Source organism: Trachurus trachurus, assembly GCF_905171665.1.
Source record: "Trachurus trachurus genome assembly, chromosome: 22".
In the NCBI taxonomy this organism is placed as follows: domain Eukaryota; kingdom Metazoa; phylum Chordata; class Actinopteri; order Carangiformes; family Carangidae; genus Trachurus; species Trachurus trachurus.
This window is the reverse complement of record NC_139907.1, coordinates 11,082,168-11,104,782: the sequence shown is the minus strand read 5'-3', so window position 1 is coordinate 11,104,782 and position 22,615 is coordinate 11,082,168. Positions and strand designations below refer to the sequence as shown.

General features: G+C 40.4%; 1 protein-coding gene across 1 annotated transcript; it reads right to left on the bottom strand.

The window, feature by feature from the left end:
- Window positions 1-12,333: 12,333 nt before the first annotated feature.
- Window positions 12,334-17,784, bottom strand: slc2a1c (solute carrier family 2 member 1c; the record flags this gene model as incomplete). Its single annotated transcript, XM_083998558.1, has 10 exons — window positions 12,334-12,513; window positions 13,058-13,261; window positions 13,820-13,921; window positions 14,236-14,337; window positions 14,604-14,788; window positions 15,602-15,764; window positions 15,903-16,143; window positions 16,243-16,403; window positions 17,214-17,354; window positions 17,770-17,784. 10 exons carry the CDS (start codon window positions 17,782-17,784, stop codon window positions 12,334-12,336), a joined length of 1,494 nt encoding a protein of 497 aa, XP_083854684.1.
- Between the last annotated feature and the right edge of the window lie 4,831 nt (window positions 17,785-22,615).

Here is a 22,615-nt window from a genome sequence, read left to right as displayed (position 1 = left end):
ACTGTGAACGTCCCGCTCTCAATATCAGGTTTGGTGGCTGAGAATCTGTCTTTGTTGAAATTTTTGCTGAAGTCGGCTTTAGTTGTTGTTGTGAAAACAATTAATTTCATCATTTCTCCAGGCAGCTGTTGGTACCAGTCCATCTGGCTATAAGTTATATCCTTGGTGTGGCTGCAGTTCATTGTAGCAGACTTATCCTTCATCATCCACAGCAGAGGAGTCTGGCTGACATCGTTCGCACCAATAAAACCTGTGGACAACAAGTTACTGATACACATAATGTAGTGTGACATGACTTCACCTCCAAAATACTAAAAAGTAACCAGTCCTACTGTAAGTTGAATTAATTGTTAATTACCTGTGATGCACAGCAGAAAGAGCGACCATCTGAGGAAGACGTGTGTCATGATAAGATCCATGTTCTGAATAAAACTGAGGGAGTCTCATGTTCTTACAGAGTTCATGGAGATCTGCAGGTGGGAGTGTCATTGTGTGAAGTGATCCTGCCTTTAATCTACACTTTGGACTTTCCACAACAGTAACAGTGAGAAGGTAAAGAGACAGATTTGATCCCACAACGTCTTTTATGTTAAAGATATTTTAAAAACAGAAACTGGATGATTGTCCTGTTTTCATGAGAAAGCAGATTTATGATGTCATTAGGTCAGATTTTTATTTTCTGAATCGGATGGCAGTGAGCAGACAACCTCTGGTCTGTTTATGCAGCATTATCATTTGATCTGTAGCAATTTATCATGAAAAATAAATCACCTGTTCAACTGACAGATGGTCAAATGGCAATGATGATTAAATTTGATCATTTCAAGCAAGTCTGTCAAAAACACATCTTATTTCTGGTATATTTTCTATTTTTCTCAGTCATCTGTAAGTAAGTAAATTGAGTATCTTTGACATTGATCCCATGAACCAGTTGCAGGCAGCTGTATTGAGTAGGCTATATTTTTATTTTTATGAGAAAAATTCATAACCACAATTGAGTCCATTGCTAAAACAAACTTTATTTCAAACATCACAGATTGTTTAGTGTCAGGTGAGGTCAAAAATCTAAATGCAACAGCGGATAAAATCTTCAAAGTCTTGGTTTATGTGGCGGCTGGCTGCAGGTGTTGGAGCGCCTGAACGTCTCATCGTGGGTGTTGACTTCAGGGGTTTTTGTATTGACTTGAGGACAATCTGCAGCACTGTGTTAACTAGCAGCACAGAAATAAACGCCACTATCGCTCCTTGCAAGATTGGAAATGCTGAAGTTTGAGTGTTTACGGCCGTCTCCAGCAAAGCTGATCTGTCCCTTCACATCAAATATATTCAAATATCCCAGGAATTTGAACTTGTCTCCGTTCTGTTTGTACCAGAGAATAAAATTATAACTCGCTATGCTGTGAGTACAGATGATCTCACTGTTGACAGATTGACCAACTCTCTTGATGATCGATGACGGTGTTTGGTCGACTTGTTTGGTGCCGTAGGCTCCTGTGGAAAAAGAGCAGATTTTAGATACTGGACTCACTCCACATCAACTTTGTCTGGATTATTGTTGTATCTCTTACCTTTATTTAGGAGCAAATGAAGAAAACACAACACAAAGAGCATGAAGGTCATGTTAAAGCAGTGAAGGTGTGACACTTTCAGGTCCTGTCGATTCAGCTCCTGTGGATGAGAGTGTGTCTCTAAACCAGTGCAGTGTAAAGAGGAGGTGCTATAGAGCTCTAACATTATCAGCATGGGGAGGCCACTCGTGTTATGTTGGTTCTGTGAAAGTGCGAGTTGTTTGATTTGTTTGATTTGTTGAGGTTTGTTTCCCCCTGCTGGTTTGAAAAATAGCTACATTAAGGGATATTTCAACATTTTGGCAAATTTGCTTATTTTGCCACAATCCCTATAGTTTTAGGAATAGGCTAATTGCCTTTAGTTGTCGGTGTTATTTGTTAATAAATATTCCTTTAACTTTATCCATGTTTTTAAAAATGTTTTTACACGTATTGGAAAAATGATTACCTTCAAAGTGTGAAAAACCATACATGGTAACTTCATTGGCGTTGATTTGCTCCCTACTCTTTTCAATAATTGTTTAACTAACCCAACTAAATTCATGGTTCTGAGTGTCCACACTTGCCTCTTTGTCTTTAATAACAATTGTTTATCCTGTAATCTTTATTGAACACAACAGTCAAATTGGTTGAGGATATGATGGTATGATGCCTAAAAATGAAAAGATCTCAAAAACTTAATTTACTGCAGTATGTTTGCAAATCTTTACTTAATACTACTTTATATATTTGATTTTTAGTAGTAACTGCTGTATGTCGTCGTTTAATGACTCAACATTTAGAGGAACAGTAGTGCAGAGGTTTTTGTTCAGGGTTGTCATTCATCTGTATCACTGTGCTCACTCACAGCACAGAAATACCAGCCGTTATCTCCAGGCTGCAGGCTTTTCACCGTGAGCGTCCCACTCTGAGCATCAGGTTTGGTGGCTGAGAATTTCTCTGCAGTGAAACCTTGTGAAAAGTCAATTTTGTCGCTACCAGCAGATGTGAACACAACTTGTTTCATCGTTTTTCCAGGCAGCTGTTGGTACCAGTACATGTAAGAGTAGGTGCCATCCTTGGTGTGGCTGCAATAAATAGTTGCGCTGCCATCCTGTTTTCCCCACAGTGTTGAATTCTGATGGACATCACTCCCTTCGCTTTGACCTGTGTGTATAACAGTAAAACTTGTTTTAGTTCACATACAGTAGAACATTTACTGTGACTTTCCTCTATTAAAACCTCACTTATATAGAAATACCTTTTTAACCCTTATACTGTAGGCAACTAGATGCTGCACCTTTAACATATAATGTCCTCTGTTGGGTTTATTCATGCTGTAACTTAATGTTTTGGCACTGGTGGTCACAGGATTTTCCTATTTCTATCCTATATCTTTACAAGTAACTTATGAATTTGCTAAAAAAAAAAGGTGCATGAATGTTGTTAATAATCCTTATTATTGTTACTCTTAAGCAGGGCAGCTTCAGTCATGTAGCACACTACTTCCACAAGGGCAATTCAAAGTATTTTACAGAACAATAAAATATAAAACGTAATAAAAGACAGAAGAGTATGAAAAAAGTAAAAGATCAAATCAATCGGATCTGACCTTAGGACTGTAACTTTTGTTTTCTGTCCTTTTAAAAGAAGATGAACTCACTAATTCCATGTGTCGATCTCTTTGACTTTACCTTTTATCCAGAGCAGAAACAGTAGCAGGCTGATGAGACCGTGTTTGATAATGTCCATGCTCAGAAAGTCAGAGTCGCTCTCATAACTGTCAGTTAGTCACAGAGATATGAGGAGCTGCAGGTGGGAGTGTCACATATTGTGTGGTGAGCAATCAAAGTTTGTGGTGCTGGAGATCCCTCTGCAGTTCATCAGATGGATAGTTTTGGATTAAGTTGTATGCTCTGGGGTTTTTGTTCAGCTTCTTCATTCATCTGTATCACTGTGTTGACTCACAGCACAGAAATACCAGCCGTTATCTCCAGGCTGCAGTTTCTTCACTGTGAACGTCCCACTCTCAACATCAGGTTTGGTGGCTGAGAATCTGTTTTTGTACGAATCTTGTGAAAAGTCGTGATCATCTTTACCAGTTCTTGTAAACACAATTAGTTTCATCATTTCTCCAGGCAGCTGTCTGTACCAGTACATCTGGTTATGATTAACATCCTTGGTGTGGCTGCAGTTCATTGTAGCAGACTTATCCTTCATCATCCACAGCAGAGGAGTCTGGCTGACATCGCTTGCACCAATAAAACCTGTGGACAACACAGGAGAAGTTACTGATACACATAATGTAGTGTGACATGACTTCACCTCCAAAATACTAAAAAGTAACCGTACGTTGAATTAATTGTGAATTACCTGTGGTGCACAGCAGAAAGAGCGACCATCTGAGGAGGACGTGTGTCATGATAAGATCCATGTTCTGAATAAAACTGACTGAGTCTCATGTTGATGGAGATCTGCAGGTGGGAGTGTCACTGTGTGAAGTGATCCTGCTGTGGACTTTCCCCTACAGTACAGTAACAAGAGACAGATTTGATCCCACGACGTCTTTTATGTTAAAGGACAATTCCAGGCGAATTCAACTCTGGGGTGTATTTACCTATCATTTTAGGTCTAAAAGAATGAATCTGAAGATTTTCAGTTTAATTGCTCCTGTTTAGCGGTAGTTGCATCTGTCCCCGCATCCCCACGGCAGCAATGAATGGGAGTGGATGTAAGTTCCGCTGTTTAGGCTGTTTCCAGCCCTCAAAGCCGCAATTTTTTTCCACAGACAGCGTCAGATGGCTACTCAAACATGTACCGAGAAGTTTATTTACTTCAAGCAAGCCGGCATGTTTGTAAAACTAGATCTAATTCAAAGTCTCCCGGAGTCTCGCGCGAGCCCGAAGTTGCAGTGCTGGTGTATTCAGGCGCAGTAGGAGCTCCCGCTTGTGTCATAAACACAGGAATATCAACTCTTTACTTGCTTGAAGTGTACATTTTTTTCCACAGACAGCGTCAGGTGGCTACTCAAACATGCGCCGAGAAGTTTTTTTTACTTGAAGCAAGTCAAGAGTTGATATTCCTGTGTTTATGACACAAACGGGAGCTTTTCCCACTGTGCCCGAATACACCAGCACTGCAACTGGGTCTCGCGCGAGACTCCGGGAGACTTTGAATTAGATCTAGTTTTACAAACATGCCGGCTTGCTTGAAGTAAATAAACTTCTCGGTACATGTTTGAGTAGCCATCTGACGCTGTCTGTGGAAAAAAATTGCGGCTTTGAGGGCTGGAAACAGCCTAAACAGCGGAACTTACATCCACTCCCATTCATTGCTGCCGTGGGGATGCGGGGACAGATGCAACTACCGCTAAACAGGAGCAATTAAACTGAAAATCTTCAGATTCATTCTTTTAGACCTAAAATGATAGGTAAATACACCCCAGAGTTGAATTCGCCTGGAATTGTCCTTTAAAGACATTTTAAAAACAGAAACTGGATGATTCTTCTGTTTTCATGACATTTTCTGATCAGACGGCAGCAGACAACCTCTGGTCTGTTTATGCAGCATTATCGTTTGATCTGTAGCAATTAATCATGAAAAATAAATCACCTATTCAACTGACAGATGGTCAAATGGCAATGATGATTAAATTTTATCATTTCAAGCAAGTCTGTCAAAAACACATCTTATTTCTGGTGTATTTTCCATTTTTCTCAGTCATCTGTAAGTAAGTAAATTGAGTATCTTTGACATTGACCCAATGAACCAGTTGCAGGCAGCTGTATTAAGTAGGCTATATTTTTATTTTTATGAGAAAAATTCATAACCACAATTGGGCTCATTGCTAAAACAAACTTTATTTCAAACATCACAGATTGTTTAGTGTCAGGTGAGGTCAAAAATCTAAATGCAACAGCTGATAAAATCTTCAAAGTCTTGGTTTATGTGGCGGCTGGCTGCAGGTGTTGGAGCGCCTGAACGTCTCATCGTGGGTGTTGACTTCAGGGGTTTTTGTATTGACTTGAGGACAATCTGCAGCACTGTGTAAACTAGCAGCACAGAAATAAACGCCACTATCGCTCATTGCAAGATTGGAAATGCTGAAGTTTGAGTGTTTACTGCCGTCTCCAGCAAAGCTGATCTGTCCCTTCACATCGTCCTCAATGACCGGTTGCATTATATTTAAATATCCCAGGAATTTGAACTTGTCTCTGTTCTGTTTGTACCAGAGAATAAGATTATAACTCGCTATGCTGTGAGTACAGATGATCTCACTGTTGACAGATTGACCAACTCTCTTGATGATCGATGACAGTGTTTGGTCGACTTGTTTGGTGCCGTAGGCTCCTGTGGAAAAAGAGCAGATTTTAAATAACGGACTCTCTCTACATTGACTTTGTCTGGATTATTGTTGTATCTCTTACCTTTATTTAGGAGCAAATGAAAAAAACAAAACACAAAGAGCATGAAGGTCATGTTAAAGCAGTGAAGGTGTGACACTTTCAGGTCGTGTCGATTCAGCTCCTGTGGATGAGAGTGTGTCTCTAAACCAGTGCAGTGTAAAGAGGAGGTGCTATAGAGCTCTAACATTATCAGCATGGGGAGGCCACTCGTGTTATGTTGGTCCTGTGAAAGTGCGAGTTGTTTGATTTGTTCGATTTGTTGAGGTTTGTTTCCCCCTGCTGGTTTGAAAAATACTTTACATTAAAGGGATATTTCAACATTTTGGCAAATTCGCTTATTTTGCCACAATCCCTATAGTTTTAGGAGTAGGCTAATTACCTTTAGTTGTCGGTGTTATTTGTTAATAAATATTCCTTTAACTTTATCCATTTTTTTTAAAATGTTTTTACACGTATTGGAAAAATGATTACCTTCAAAGTTTGAAAAACCATACATGGTACTGTAACTTCATTGGCGTTGATTTGCTCACTTGTCTTTTCAATAATTATTTAAAGGATCAACGAGGAGTTTTGGAAAAGCGAAGCGTTTTCACACTACATTTATGAGCCTCCGCGCGCACCGTGAAATTCTTTGACCGGCGCAAGACAGACTCATGTTTTCATTCATCAAGAATTAAAGTCAGAGGTTCGAAGACGATCACATACCGTCGTAGTTCCGACCATAAACGGCGATTCGGTGGCGTTATTCTCATGACTCGCCACAAAACCGAAAGTAAAGAAAGCTGGTCGGCTCGACCAGCATCTCCGCCACCACTAATAATAACAAAATAACGATGGAGACAAAACGATATATTTATCGAAAATGGAGCCATTAACAAGTGTGGCTAGCGTAGATTCATCCACATTAACGTGAGACTTTTTTATAACCAAATAGAAACTCCTCGTTGTCCCTTTAACTAACCCAACTAAATTCATGGTTCTGAGTGTCCACACGTGCCTCTTTATTTTTAATAACAATTGTTTATCCTGTAATATTTATTAAATACAACAGTCAAATTGGTTGAGGATATGATGGTATGATGCCTAAAAATGAAAAGATCTCAAAAACTTAATTTACTGCAGTATGTTTGCAAATCTTTACTTCATACTACTTTATATATTTGATTTTTAGTAATAACTGCTGTATGTCGTCATTTAATGACACAACATTTAGAGAAACAGTAGTGCAGAGGTTTTTGTTCAGGGTTCTCATTCATCTGTATCACTGTGCTCACTAACAGCACAGAAATACCAGCCGTTATCTCCAGGCTGCAGGCTCTTCACCGTGAGCGTCCCACTTTGAGCATCAGGTTTGGTGGCTGAGAATTTCTCTGCGGTGAAACCTTGAGAAAAGTCAATTTTTTCGCTACCAGCAGTCGTGGACACAACTTGTTTCATAGTTTTTCCAGGCAGCTGTTGGTACCAGTACATGTAAATGTAGCTGCCATCCTTGGTGTGGCTGCAATAAATAGTTGAGCTGCCATCCTGTTTTTCCCACAGTGTTGAATTCTGATGGACATCACTCCCTTCGCTTTGACCTGTGTGTAAACAGAAAAACCTGTTTTAATTCACATACAGTAGAACAATTACTGTGCCTTTCCTCTATTAAAAACGTACTTCTATACCCTTTTAACCCTTAGGCAACTAGACACTGCACCTTTAACATATAATGTCCTCTGTTGGATTTATTCATGCTGTATTTAATGTTTTTAAATACCATTCGTTATAGGATTTTACTATTTGTTTGGTTTATGTTGTCTTATGAATTTGCTAGGTGCTATATAATAATCCTTGTTATTATCACTCTTAGGCAAAGCAGCTTTAGCACACTAATTCCACAAGCGCAATTAAAAATATTTTACAGAACAATAAAATATAAAACGTAATAAAAGACAAAGAAGAGTAAGAAAAAAGTAAAAGGTCAAATCAATCAGATCTGACCTTAGGACTGTAACTTTTGGTCGATCTCTTTGACTTTACCTTTCATCCAGAGCAGAAACAGTAGCAGGCTGATGAGACCGTGTTTGATAATGTCCATGTTCAGAAAGTCAGAGTCGCTCTCATAACTGTCAGTTAGTCACAGAGATATGAGGAGCTGCAGGTGGGAGTGTCACATATTGTGTGGTGAGCAATCAAAGTTTGTGGTGCTGGAGATCCCCCTGCAGTTCATCAGGTGGATAGTCTTAGAAACAGTCGTACACTATGCTCTGGGGTTTTTGTTCAGCTTCTTCATTCATCTGTATCACTGTGTTGGCTCACAGCACAGAAATACCAGCCGTTATCTCCAGGCTGCAGCTTCTTCACTGTGAACGTCCCACTCTCAGCATCAGGTTTGGTGGCTGAGAATTTGTCTTCGTTGAAATCTTTGCTGAAGTCGGCTTTAGTTGTTGTTGTGAAAACAACTTCTTTCATCGTTTTTCCAGGCAGCTGTTGGTACCAGTACATGTAAGAGTAGTCAACACCTTTTGTGTGGCTGCAATGAATAGTTGCGCTGCCATCCTGTTTTTGCCACAGTGTTGAATTCTGATGGACATCACTCCCTTCGCTTTGACCTGTGTGTATAACAGTAAAACCTGTTTTAATTCACATACAGTAGAACATTTACTGTGACTTTCCTTTATTAAAAAACTCACTTCTATAGAAATACCTTTTTAAGCCTTACACTGCATCTTTAACATGTCCTCTGTTGGATTTATTCATGCTGTATTTAATGTTTTTAAATACCATTCGTATAGGATTTTACTATTTGTTTGGTTTATGTTGTCTTATGACTTGTTATTATCACTCTTAGGCAAGGCAGCTTCAGCACACTAGCGCAATTCAAAGTGTTTCACAGAACAATAAAATATAAGACATAATAAAAGACAGAGCACACAGCAAAGAAACTAAAAGGTCAAATCAGTCTGTTCTGACCTTAGGACTATAACTTTTGATTTCTGTCCTTTTAAAAGAAGATAAACTCATTAATTCCATGTGTCGATCTCTTTGACTTTACCTTTTATCCAGAGCAGAAACAGTAGCAGGCTGATGAGACCGTGTTTGATAATGTCCATGTTCAGAAAGTCAGAGTCGCTCTCATAACTGTCAGTTAGTCACAGAGATATGAGGAGCTGCAGGTGGGAGTGTCACATATTGTGTGGTGAGCAATCAAAGTTTGTGGTGCTGGAGATCCCCCTGCAGTTCATCAGATGGATAGACTTAGAAACAGTCATGGGGTTTTTGTTCAGCTTCTTCATTCATCTGTATCACTGTGTTGGCTCACAGCACAGAAATACCAGCCGTTATCTCCAGGCTGCAGCTTCTTCACTGTGAACGTCCCACTCTCAGCATTTGGTTTGGTGGCTGAGAATTTGTCTTTGTATGAATCTTGTGAAAAGTCGTGATTTTTATTACCAGTTCTCGTAAACACGACTTCTTTCATAGTTTCTCCAGGCAGCTGTCTGTACCAGTACATCTGGTAGTAGCCACTACCCTTGGTATGGCTGCATTCAATTGTTGCATTGGTTCCCTGTGTTTTCCACAGCAGAGGGGTCTGAGTGACATCACTCCCTTCACTTAGACCTGCGTGGTCAACATTAGAGGTTACTATCATGTTCAACAATGATAAACTCCTTTCAAGTATAAAAGAATGAACACATTTTTAAACTTTTATCTACAAATATGAATAAAATGTCTACAAATACATGAAGTCCACGCTAGATTTTCTGATTAATTACCTGAAGGCCACAGCAAAAAGACAGACAGTGTGAGGAGACGATTGATGAGAATATCCATGTTGTGTCAGGCAGGAACTAACATGTCTCTTGTAGTAGCACAAATATAAACAGCTACAGGTGGGGTTGTCATTTCTCTGAGTGACGCAGTCATGCTGGAAGTGTGATGGACCACTTTTTTGTCCTTCAGCGCCCCCTTGTGGTCAGTGAATGGATTTGTTAAAATGTCATATGAAATTTCACAAACAACTGCAGATCACCACAAATCCAAATAGTGAGTTTGTATGTGTTGTAGGTATTTGAATCCGTTTTTTATTTCTTCTTTATTTCCACTTTTAAGCCAAGTGTCAAATGAGATTCATTGTGTGTTTGACATTTGACCAGTGTCCAGAAGTTTTATTTTTTAATGGTTAAGTGTTCCTTGGTCCAAAAAAGTATTAGAAACACTCATGATATGTGATGTGGAGAATAGACTTCATCCTTCAGTCCATCACTCCCACCTGCATTAACTATAGTAACAGTCCATAAGTAATACTGCCAGTCTATTTTTTTTTTTTTTTTAAAGCTGGCAACAATCTAGAAAAAACATTAGAGGACATTGGTACAGTATGATTTACTAAAAACAAGATCTTTAAGACTAGTTTAAATAAAGAGTATTATATTTCTCTCTGCCATCCCCGCCATTTCCACAGCGACAGACTCTTTACAGTCACACATTTCCAGACATAGGGGGCAAGTCAAGTCAGACTGAGGGCTGAATGCAGCTGAATTCAAGTGAAGACTCTGCAGCTATTCATGTTTTTATAATTACTTAGCTCCAAAAATGTTCAGTACTTGTTTTTTGTGATCCTGCTGTAGTCTCATTTACAGCACCAAGACAGTTAGGAGCAGTAGGGGGCAGCATTATCAAACTTTTCCAGTGAGACAGAAATGCAGATAAAGAAAGAAAGAAAGAAAAAATCCTCTGAATCCGTCCAGACTTAGCCAGGGTGTCTTGAGCATTAGAGCTGGCTTTGAAAGCGCGAGTACAGTCTTTTTCATTTAAATTAAATTCTGCCCCCTGGTGTTTTAAAGCCTGAACACGTCCTCTGATCTCCTGGCTCCTCTCCCCCTGCGGTTTCTGCAAGTCACTGTAGATCATATTGGATGCAATATTTATTCACACAGCTGTGGTTGGTTTTCACAGACATCTTACAAGTGTACACAGTTCAGAGATATGTGAGATTTCACAAACCAGTAAGGAACAGGAAGTAAATCTGCGTCTATGCAGCAGGACGCGCAAAATGTTGACTGGTGAAAGTGGTTCGAGGGGGAATCAGGTGCAGCCGCCGGCCGGCCTCACCTGACACTCACCTGGTACATTTATGTGCACACTTACTTACTAATTAAGTCTAATATGATTAAGCTAATATATACACCATGACATTTAACATCTTCAATATGACCTGATAAAGATAAATCACAAAAATATCTATCTGATATTACTCTGTTCCATGAGAAGTCAGTAAAGATTTTGATGTAACAGGATATTTATTTACAAAAATGACAGTGATGTAATGTTGTAGTGACATAAATTTCTGGACCGCCTCCAAAACCTTTTCTTTTCTTCCCCCTGAAGCCATCCAGACAAATGAGTATTTCTCTGGATTTCTGATGAAAATTATGACACATAGGAAAAATTTTCCATGATGTTGTGGTCTGTGCGTCATAACACTATTTGTGTTAAAAAACAAAGCCAGCTGTCAAATAAACCTTTGCAAACTTGGTCTCCAGAGAGAGAACAAATCCAATTTTAGTCCTCATAAACTAAACGAAGTAAATTACTGTGAGCCCCTTGGTGATGCAGACTTTGTTTTTTTTTCACTTTCACTGTTTAATGGTTGGAAAGTGTCCACTGTCTGCCCCAGAAAGGGTCCCTTTTGCTTTACAACATAATACAACGATTACAAAATGCCTCAAAATATGCAGTATAAATATCAGTGATTGCACACTTTGAATCTGATAATCATAATAATGTTGGAGAGCCAAGTTAACTGAGGCCATGTCTTACAGTCTGTCTTACTCAGCCACGTCCTGTGACTTGCTGGTTCCCTCGAGGTAAAACAGAAGTTTGTCCCTTAGGAAGGTCGAAAGGTCAGTTCACCCAAATTACTCTGTGGAATTTGGTTTTTGGTGCACTGAAATTTAAAATGTCTTTTTAGCAATAATACTGTAGTTTGGCAGTTAAACTGTTGTGAGGGTGATTGTTATCTTTTTATAACTTAATAAAATTACGGTGGCCCTGAGAGCTGAACAAACTGCAGCTTAAGAAAACACATGCAAAAAAATTCAGAACTCAACACAATGGGAGTGTCATCATCTATGTGTTGTGTGGTGAGTTTGCAGCACATGTCAGCAGTTTTCTAAATTACAGTACATGGCGTTTGTGTCTTTGCATGGTTTTTTCTTGAGCCCTCAGGGCCACCGTATAACAGTGACAAATAAAATACAGAAGTTAAAACCAAAAACTGTTTGGTTCCATACTGTACGTACAGTACCACTAATAATTGGTGAAATATTTCAGCTGTAAATTTGGTGAACTGACCCTCTCACAGTGTGACTATGACGACCCAGATGTCATGGAGTCTGTCAGGGGAACGTGTTGAATCCAGTCTTGTTGTGCAGAGGAATCTCATCCGCTCCTCTGAACTCCTCTGCAATGTCATCGAAGGTGCGTCCTTTTGTCTCCGGGAGGCGAAGCCAGGTGAAGATGAAGGCGAGCAGAGCCACAGTCATGAAGAGGAGGTATACATACTCGTTGCAGATTTTCTGTTTGTGGCAGAAATGGAACAAAATTCAATTTTATCAGGATATTTGAACTTGATACAACAGAAAAGATCAAAAAATCTGACCCAATTTGTAGCATATTGACACCATGTGAAGCAACATTCACAAAAAGAAGAGTAAGCAGTAATAAAAGTATAAAATGAGAGGGAACAAGAGCTTTAAAACAAGAAAGAAGAAAACAACACGATTGTTTTATTTGGGTCATTGCTCTTGGTTCAAGGTTGGCTGCAATCTCTGCTGTTCAAGCAGATGTTTCCCTGGTTAACTGTTAATTTACTTACCATTATTTAAACCTCATTTTAAAGGATTTAGCAACAGATTTATACATAGTTAACCTTGAACAGATTTATGTCTCTTTTTATAGCCAATTCATATGTATATAGCAGATTGAACAGATTTATAGTCGCTGCGTCTCTGAGGTGTGAGCAAACTGGCAAAAGCAAACAAGAAATCCACCCCTAAAGTTTTCCCCCATGACGTTCAGCTCGGTCGTATACGGCACAAAGGCCCAACTTTATAAACCCACCAGTAACGGAGGGAAGAGGAGCGCCAGGACAAACTTCCCTCCCCAGTTGAGCATACTGGTGAAGGCCATGGCGATGGGTCTGCTGGGCTGGTCGAACAGCTCAGCCGCGATGAACCAGGAGATGGGGCCGGGGCCCAGCTCGTAGGCCGAGATCAGGCAGAAAACCAGCAGGACCTGGAGGCTCCGCATCTGTGGAGCCAGGTGCTGCAACGTGGAGAGACGGCTTAGTTATGGAAGGATGGTTATAGATATTTTCATGTAGATCTGAACATTTGTTTAAAAGTTTCAAATCGTTCTCAAAAAGTTGGCGTACCTTGTTTTAAAGCAGAAGTAAGTGGAATGTTTGTGTTAATATAAGTCTTAAATAGTTATATCTTCCGACAGCAATCACTTATATAGAGTGTTTGGTCTGAAACACAGGTCTGTCAGTCACTCTGCTCTGCTGTAAGCCGAGGAGAAAACTTTCCTTGTATCCTACAACCTTTATCCAATGAGGAGAGAGAACGGCATAAAGGGGCGGTCCTCTCTGTGTGTGCAGCCAAGGGATGTGCGTGAATGTGGTGACGTAGGGACGAGGGCGGAGACTGCTAAATCCATCGGCTGACAATAACTTAGCCAAAACGACCGGATCGCTTACTTCTGCTTTAACTTCACCCTTTTAATGATTGAAGAGTGAATCTCATCTAGTGCATGTCTAATATTAGAATCTAACTTTTCCTGCACAAATGAAAATAACAATCGCACCGAGTAAAATGATCTCACCAGGACTGAGTCGACTATGGTCATGAGTAAATTGCACACTGCTATGGAGATGAAACCAGTCAGCAGCAGCCTTCTCCTCCCTGCCCTTTCCATCAGGAAGAACTGCAGAGGAAAAATCAACATGAGCGGTGACTCTGCTCACATTTCAACCCGCTCTCTGAATTAAAATGCAACATTATACCTGTTGTGGTTCAGGCTGTAAAACCACTCAAGAGGAAAACCTCAACAAGTCTTTATCTTTAGTCCAAGATTTGAGTTCAGCTTGTGGCAAAATCAACAGAATGTGACTCAACATCTATTTTCAGCAGATTTCAGGTTAATTGAACAAACGTATGTCCATCCATGTGATATAAATCATGTTGTCACACTTGTATATTAGTGGAATATAAATTATCACCTCTAGATTTTGCACTTACTGCCACCAAAGTGAAGGTCACGTTGACGGCGCCCACACCCAGCGTCAGGTATTTGGCCTCGTCAAACTTGGCCTGGAACATTCTGGTGGAATAATTAATGATCTGGGGGAACAGAGCAGAAACGGACTTGAGCTTAGTGGGTTACTGGGACATCTTTTTTTAAGGGATAAGTGGGAACTGTACTGATTCACTGCCAGTACAGGACTGGGAGCTGGAGAGAAGTGCTGCGGCTAAATAATTTATAGATGGGCCACAGGGCTGTGCAAAAAAAAAGAGAAGCTCCAATTTGAGCATATCTTTTATTTCTATCTATTTATTTTACCACTTGGCCTCGGAAACTTTTCTTTATTTCATTGTGTGCGACTCACAGCGTTGAATCCGGACAGCTGGCTGCCCAAGTTGACAATGAGGACGATGATGATCGGCTGCTTGTAGCTGCGCTTCTTGAAGAACTGCTGGATCGTGACGCCGCTCTGAGTGTGAGCGGCTTCCTCCTTCATCTCCTGCAGCTCAGCAAACACCTTCTCTGCTTTGCCTCTCAGTCGCAGCAAGGCTGCAGGGTGAAAACAGGAGCGAATCCATAAAGCTGCAATACTGGAGAGCGTTAAAAGCATTTTCATGTTATGTATCTATATGCAGGTGCTAAAGCTTCTTCAGGTAGAAGCTCCTCTCAATCATCGATGGAGCTGCAGGAGCGATCCCAGTTTAATTCTTCATGTGGAATAATGTGAAATACATTTTGAACCTTCCTCTTGTGTTCGGGTCACCAGTGACCCGTGTTCAGGTTTTAAATGCATAAAAGTAGGCCACATTGTTTATAGCATCAAGGCTTTTTGACTTTGTCAGGAACCTTTATTTAAACAAACAAAAAATTCACAAAATTCTAAAAGGCTCTGGTTAGAATGATGACATTTGTGGTGTTAGGACCCGGTTATAACAATAAGAACAACAATGAGAGTTAAAACTGAAATCATAAGTGCAAAAACAACCTTTTCATGGATAAGGAAGCCTAACAACGTAACCAAGAGATGAGAAACAAATGGGATGAAAAATCATTGTTTTTAGTGTGTTTTACAGCTGATTTAAGACTCGGGTCAAAACTGACCCAAACACAAGAGATGGTAGCAGAAAGCTGACAAGAGGAAGGTTAAATTGAAGACATGGGGTATACTGACAAAAAAGGACCAGGGGCCTACAACAAAAGTATTAAAACCAATATTTTCATGAATAAGGAAGCTGAACAATGTAACCAAGAGAAGAAAGACAAATTGGATGAAAAAAAAAAAGTTTTTAGTGTATTTTTGGTCAAAACTGACCCTAACACCAGAGAGCTAGCACAAGACGAAGGTTAAACAGTGCTACTCACCTGCCTCTGCCTTGCTCTCCTCCCCCCGGTTGATGAGCAGGTATCGAGGGCTCTCGGGGCAGAGAGGCAGCACCAGGTACTGGATCAGGGCCGGGATGAGGGACAGAGACAACATCATGGCCCAGTAATGCTCCGTCCCCAACACCGTCTCCAGACCTGCAACCTGCAGCAAACAAAAATAGGATTTGTTTGACAGTTTCACTTTGTATCCAGATGTAAACATAATCTATCAAAACCCTGGAAGACAGTAAACATCAACCTCAAGCAGCCTTTTCCATTTAAAGCCAGATTTCTGACTCACCATCCCCACCAGGATGCCCGAGGCGAAGGACACCTGGTTGAGTGTAGCAAAGGCCCCTCTCAGGTTGGTGGGAGATACTTCCTGGATGTACAGCGGATTTAGACTCATCACCAGGCCGCAGAACAGGCCGAACACCAACCGTCCCAGGATGAGGACTTCAAATGACTCGCAGGCTTTGGACGCAGACATCAGACACGCTCCCACCACGGAGAGGAAGTTCACTATCAAAATGGAGTTACGCCTGGATGGAGGGCAAGATGTGAGGAATGAAGACAGAAAATAAAGTAACAAATTTGATCGACAGAAAACCACATTTCTAAATATTTCTCTCTTACAGTACCTGCCATAAGAATCTGCCACATATTTGACTCCCAGGGACCCGATCAAGGCTCCAAAGTCCTTAATGCTGACGGAGAGGGACCACAGCAGAGTCAGACTGTGATCGGGCATTGTCTGGTTGTGTCTGGCTCTCCAGGTGTGGTTGAAGAACTCCTCGATTATCTTTAAAAAACAAAACAAAGATAGGCAATCTCCATCACTACATAGAGGAAAAGCATTACTTCAAACAGAGAAATTAATCTTAAAATTTTCATCATCGCACAACCACATAAGTTTCTGATCAAAATGTTATTTAGCAATCTAAATCATTAAATGAATATGGGTTTCAGACGGAATGCATTTTGTTTAATGTTGAAAAAGTAAATTAAAAATACGTGAATAAAGCACATACTCAACTTGCAAAACTTTGGTCAACCTGTGAAAAATGCAAACTCTGCCAGTCGAGAGCAGCCAAGCCTGGAGCTGAGCCGCAGAGTTTCAGCTGATAAACTTTATTCTGTGTTTTATTGAGGCTCTGAGATATTTGTTCTTCAGCCGTGGGACTGTTACTGCACTTCTATACTTCATTTGTATTAAAGGACTATTGTTCTGAAAGTCTGGACAAAGTCTAGATACATGCATGGTGTATAATTATTTTTTCATTTTGAAGGAATATGTATTATTTGAGATTTTCCTTGATTTCTTGGAGTCACTAAACCATGAACAGAGCTCCTGTCTGCAAAGAGGAGCCGAGTCGAGTTCCCAGGCGAACTCACATACAAATAAAAAATCTCTGGTTTAAACACAAATGATACAACTGTCATCATTTCAAAGGGAGTTTATTTACTGTGTGTACACTCGCACGCATGAGTTTCTGTCTTTCCAGTCAGTGCTCAAGTCCAGGTCGAGTCATTTGAAGCCAAGTGTCGTCATCATCAGTGTCAACCTGCGTCATGTGATCTCTCCCCCTCAGCTCCCGTCTGTCCCGCTCACCTTGGCCGGTGCGTTGATGTTGCCTGTGTGGTAGCCAATCTGCAGGGAGCCCAGCACCGCCGCCAGGATGGAGGTCAGGAGCGTGGCAGTCAGATGGCTCTGTGCAGTGACATTGTTTTGGGTGAGTGGAGCTTTTAATCTCTTTTAAACACAAAATGAGGAAATTAACTTTTAATTAAACCAGATTCACAACAAACTGGACTTTAACAGTTTGCTGAATCAGATGCATTTCGATTTTCACTATTTCCTACTACTTTTTATTTGCACAACAAACATCAAACAACCTGAAAATTAAAGTGAATGATTTTACTTTAGACATTAATTTCTCTAAACACACAGACATAGTTACAGCCCAGACTTAACCTCCCTGACCCGTCATGTCTCACCGTACTTAACTGACCCTTTTACTTTCTCTAAAGGTCAAACATGGGCAGAAACTATACAGTAGCATGTTCACACACTGGCAAGATGTCCAGGATTTTAATTACCACGAGTGAGTGTTAGTGCTCCCTCTGTCACGTTGTTCTCATGTAGAAAAATGGTTAAAACAACAAACCTCCTGGGACGCCATTCGTGTGGGTCGTTTGGGTCTCTCTCTCAAGATGTAGGTGCATTTATTTTCTTCTGACCTTCTGTGCTGTGAAAAACCCAAATGATGACGATACTGAACATGTGATATAGCCAAGGTATTTCACAAACACAGTTTATTCACCAGCTGTATGTTATGCAGAATCTTTTTTTTTCTTCTTTGTTTTAAAAATACAGTTTTGTAATAGTCTACATTAAATTTTGCATATTTAGTTTCTTACATCCAGGTAGAGCTACTGTATGTCCCCTATGCTTCAAGACACTCAGTATAGTTTTGTTTTGAGAAAATGTCTAATCGGTCATTGAAATGATACTTTTAATGTACAGTTGCTCTTTCTTTATGTCAACTTACCTGTGCTGTGGAGTGAAGCAGATCGCTCGTTGTGTCCAAAATGTGAATCAAAAAAGTGAATAAGAAAGAATTCCAGTTAGTTGTCGCTGTGAGGAGAATAATCGCTCCTAAAAATATGCACTTAACTTACAGACTCTGATTTTCATAATGAAGTCAAATCAAAACTGTGATAGAATTTCACATGAGTAAACTGGATGTCGGGAGATTTTTGCTCCTTCTGCACCTTGTTCTTATTACTGCGTTTGAAAATGGACAAAATACCTGATTCAATCTTAAACGTGTCCATTTGAAAGTCTTACGCTAAAACTAAAGATCGTTAAAATCATTACAGCTTTAGTAAAGTCCTAATACTGCAGTCTACACTAACACCTGTACTGAGCGATATGTAGATTAACATCCATATCTCTAAATACCTTTTTCAAGCTCTCACCACTGTTCCTCAGTGTCGCACGATGATCCCTTCTCCATCCCTGAGTTTCAGATATGACTGTGTAAATTTTCCTGACTGAACATGCAAACACCAGCATGACACACACACACACACACACACATAGATGCACACACACTGGACCAGTGAGTCCAATGATGAAGTCACACCCAGCTGGTGAATTTGGGGCCGGCCTGACAGAATGGCGGCCGCGAGTCTCCTCTGGTTCTCATGGACCAGCTGATCGGCGTCCTGAGTTCACACTGACCGAGGATCAGTTCACCAGCTGCAACCCAACAGTAGATAAACTCACTCTTAAACAACACGACTGTTCTCAGGTCGCGGCGAAGCTGTATGGCACTGAATAGGCATTTTGGCAATAACACAGCCACGTGCTTTAGCTGTGTGTGTGTGTGTACTGTGTGTGTGTGTGTGTGTGTGTGCATAGAGTTGTGGGTATTTTTGACTGTGTGCTGTGATGATGCTCACTAAAATGAAGAATTCAAGAGCGTCTAGTGACCTTGAATGTCCAAGTGTCTTTCTAGGAACTGTCTAGATTAATATACTCCTTGGCAAATAAATGAAAACAGATCATTATTGGTTGGATTTCAGGAAGAACTAGCTTGATGTGTAACCAACAGTATATGGCTAGTTGTACATTGTGGGTAAAGATGTCTGCTGACAGAGGCACACCGTGGTGCTTTCAAGGACAGTCCTGAAAGACAACACCCATCGCACAAGGCTGTGACAATTTTAGAGCCTCAAGGATTTAACAGACAGAATCAGGCGGACGTATATGTGTGTGTGCATACACTCCTACACCCCACCCCGACCCCCCCACCCCTCCTACCACCTCCTCCTCCTCCTCCTCCTCCTCCTCCTCCTCCTCCTCCTCCTCCTCCTCCTCCTCCTCCTCCTCCTCCTCCAGTAATGATGATAATCTTCATATTGGCCTAAAATGCTCCCTGCTGTCCATCAGCCTGCCTCTGACTATTGAAGCTGTAGAAAACCAGCATTACAGGTTGTGTATTTTAATATTATTATTATCTGGTCATTCATGTTCATGATAGTGAAGGTGATTATATGAGCCTCTATTGTTTGTACGAGTTGTTTGTGTGTAAATTTGTGCATTTTTTATGTTTGTATGGCCATTGAATTGTTTTCATGTATCATATTTCAGGTAATAATAAAATATCTGAGGTCATACAGTACTTAAAATCTCAGATCTCATTACCTCAGTTTTATGGTTTTCATGCTTAAGTTTCAGCTCGTGAACTTTGTGGCCTTACTGGAAGAGCTTTAATCTTCATTCACGTCTTCACATGGATCAATGACGTTTAATCCAATCCAGCCTTATTGAACGGCGGTTACACGCCTAACGTGTGTTTTTGGTTATGTGCGGTTATGTTTGTATGCCTGAATGTACAAACACATTTCAATATATAGGCTAAATGTATGCAGATTATAGCATATACACTAGTAAAATACAGGTTATAAGTAACACACACACACCTGCCCTTTGACCAAATCCAAATGGGCAGGAACAGCTTTTCACAAGCCAAATAAATGAAAGCATGGAGGAGAGGGATGAACGTTGGTTGAGGAAACCTCAGCCTCACCACAAACTACATCATGTGTGTTTGAAAATAATCTTTTATTATAAAACTTGAGTAAAATATGCACAAATTAAATACTAAGTGAGCCCCGATGGCAGCAAGTGATGAAAAGCAGATACCGGTACTTTCAATCCAACGAAATAAAAACTACACTGCACTTATTCATGTGAAATACTTGTGTTGTGCTAAAGATGGGACATAAATTCCTCTCTTATAACTTTGTACAAAACAGCTGCTAGATTCACATAAAAAATATTTATTTCCTATCAACTATGTACTGTAACTTATTCATAGCTTTTTCACAGCTGCTGGTAGACGCATTTTCAAATAATATTATATTATGTACTACATTTTGTGTCTTTGTAAGTAATTGTCAGGCCTTAAAGAACATAAAACCATGTGCTTTTAAATCACCTATAATAAAACAGAATCTGTCTGTAGACTGAAGTAAATGAGAAATACAATCCCTCTTTATTTCCATTTTATAGAGCGGACATTCTCACTAACACCTTCAGCTAACAGAAGTTTATTTCTGGCTGCACTTGCTGTACTTGTCGCCGGATTATAATTAAAACAAACCCCTTAAACTCTTCAGATGCTCCTCTGGTACATTAGAGCAAAAAGATAGAAAAAAGAGAGGAAAGAATAGTTGGCATTAGGGGGTTAAATGCATTGTCCACCTGCAAGCTCTGTTCTGCCAGCTGAGTTCTCAATTAGCATGTGGATATGCTTGTCTGGAACATGACCTTTGACCCCTGAGCTCTGGCCTCCTGGCAGGCAACCCCCCCCCCCCCACACACACACACACACACACACACACATGACCCTGTGCTCAGGCTGCTGGGCAGGTGCTGCATCAGGCACAAATGGTGAGCAGTGTGTACACTATCATCCCCCCACTGCTAATGTTTAGCTATCACACAAGCTAATGGTCCTCTCTAATTACCTGTAATGGTGTTTGATCTGTTTCTAAGTGTTTCAGTGCACACAGAGGAGCGGGAGAAAAGAAAAAAAAAAACTACACAGCATTTCTCACAGCTGGCAGAATGTGGGAAATGTAAAACAGTAGGTTGTTGTTACCGGGGAAGCCCGATACAGACTCCTATCTAATACCCTGATATCCCTGCTGCTGGTTTAGTTTTGGCTTTAAGAAAAAAAAAAGCTTTAGGTATTAGATGGTCAGTGATACTGATTCCAAATGTCTTATCCTGTACGCCTCATTAATGATATTTTGTCTTAGATACATCAGAAATGGTGATTTTTAAATGATTTTTGATAAAGTGTCAGAGGTAAGAAAGAAAAAAAAATCAAAACCCAAGATGGAGATGGAGTTTTTGAAGATGAAATAGCTTTTCGATTGGATTCAAACTATCGAACCCAACAGCATCAAAGTTATTGTGATTCAAAAAGAGATAATAACAACAACTACCTGTTGTTTGTGATTAATTGTGCGTCATTCTAAATATAAACGCCAAATTCAACTCTTACAGTGTGATAAATGAAACAGCAACATGGGGTCATGAACATGAAACTTCTTTTAAGGCACTGGATTATCTATACGTAGGCACACTGCATTTTTTATTTTATTTTTTTACCACAAAAAGTGCCCTTGATGTGAATATCAGAAAAATAAAGTTATGAATTTCCTTGCACCTGCACTGCCCACACGTCACTCTCAAAACCCCAAATTCCAATCTTCACCTATGAAACCCCTTTGCCAGCCCACCTCCCCACCACCCCACCTTCAACAAAGGGGAAAACACACACACGCACATGCATCCCTAAGCAGCTGCGTCATTATAAAACTCTTTTGAACTTCACACTGGAAGTCAAATGCCACATGTGTCAGTACAAGACAGATGTACTGCAGCTGCCTCTTGGCTCCAATTTCATCTGTGATACAACCCTCCTCTCCCCCTCAAAACCTCACCTCCCCCATCCCCACCACCAGCGACCTCACCCCCGAAGCCCTCCGCCTCCCATCATGCACTGACAACATCCGCACCTTTGAAGTCTCATCACTAAATCAGAACATCTCCCACCACACGCAAAACAACGGGCCAAACAGAGTGCGACTCTGCACTCAGGAGTTTGACGTTAAAACAAGAGAATAATAATTAACCTCAACTATTTATGTGGCAACCAAAGAGTCCACTTTTAATTAATTAATTGTTCAAATAAAGGAACCAGACAGTTTTCATGCTACACAAGCTGGACATCAAAGAGTGGCCTGTGCACATAGACTGTATGTGCAACTGTGGTATAAGGTTAAGAAAATTACAACATATAACTGTTCTTTAAAAATATTATATATATATATTTATATATATTATCAGTTCATGATGCTGTGAGTGAACTTGCAGCCTGCAGAGGTCTCTCCTCCCCATTAGGGGTCAGTATGGAGCTCATCAACCCCCCC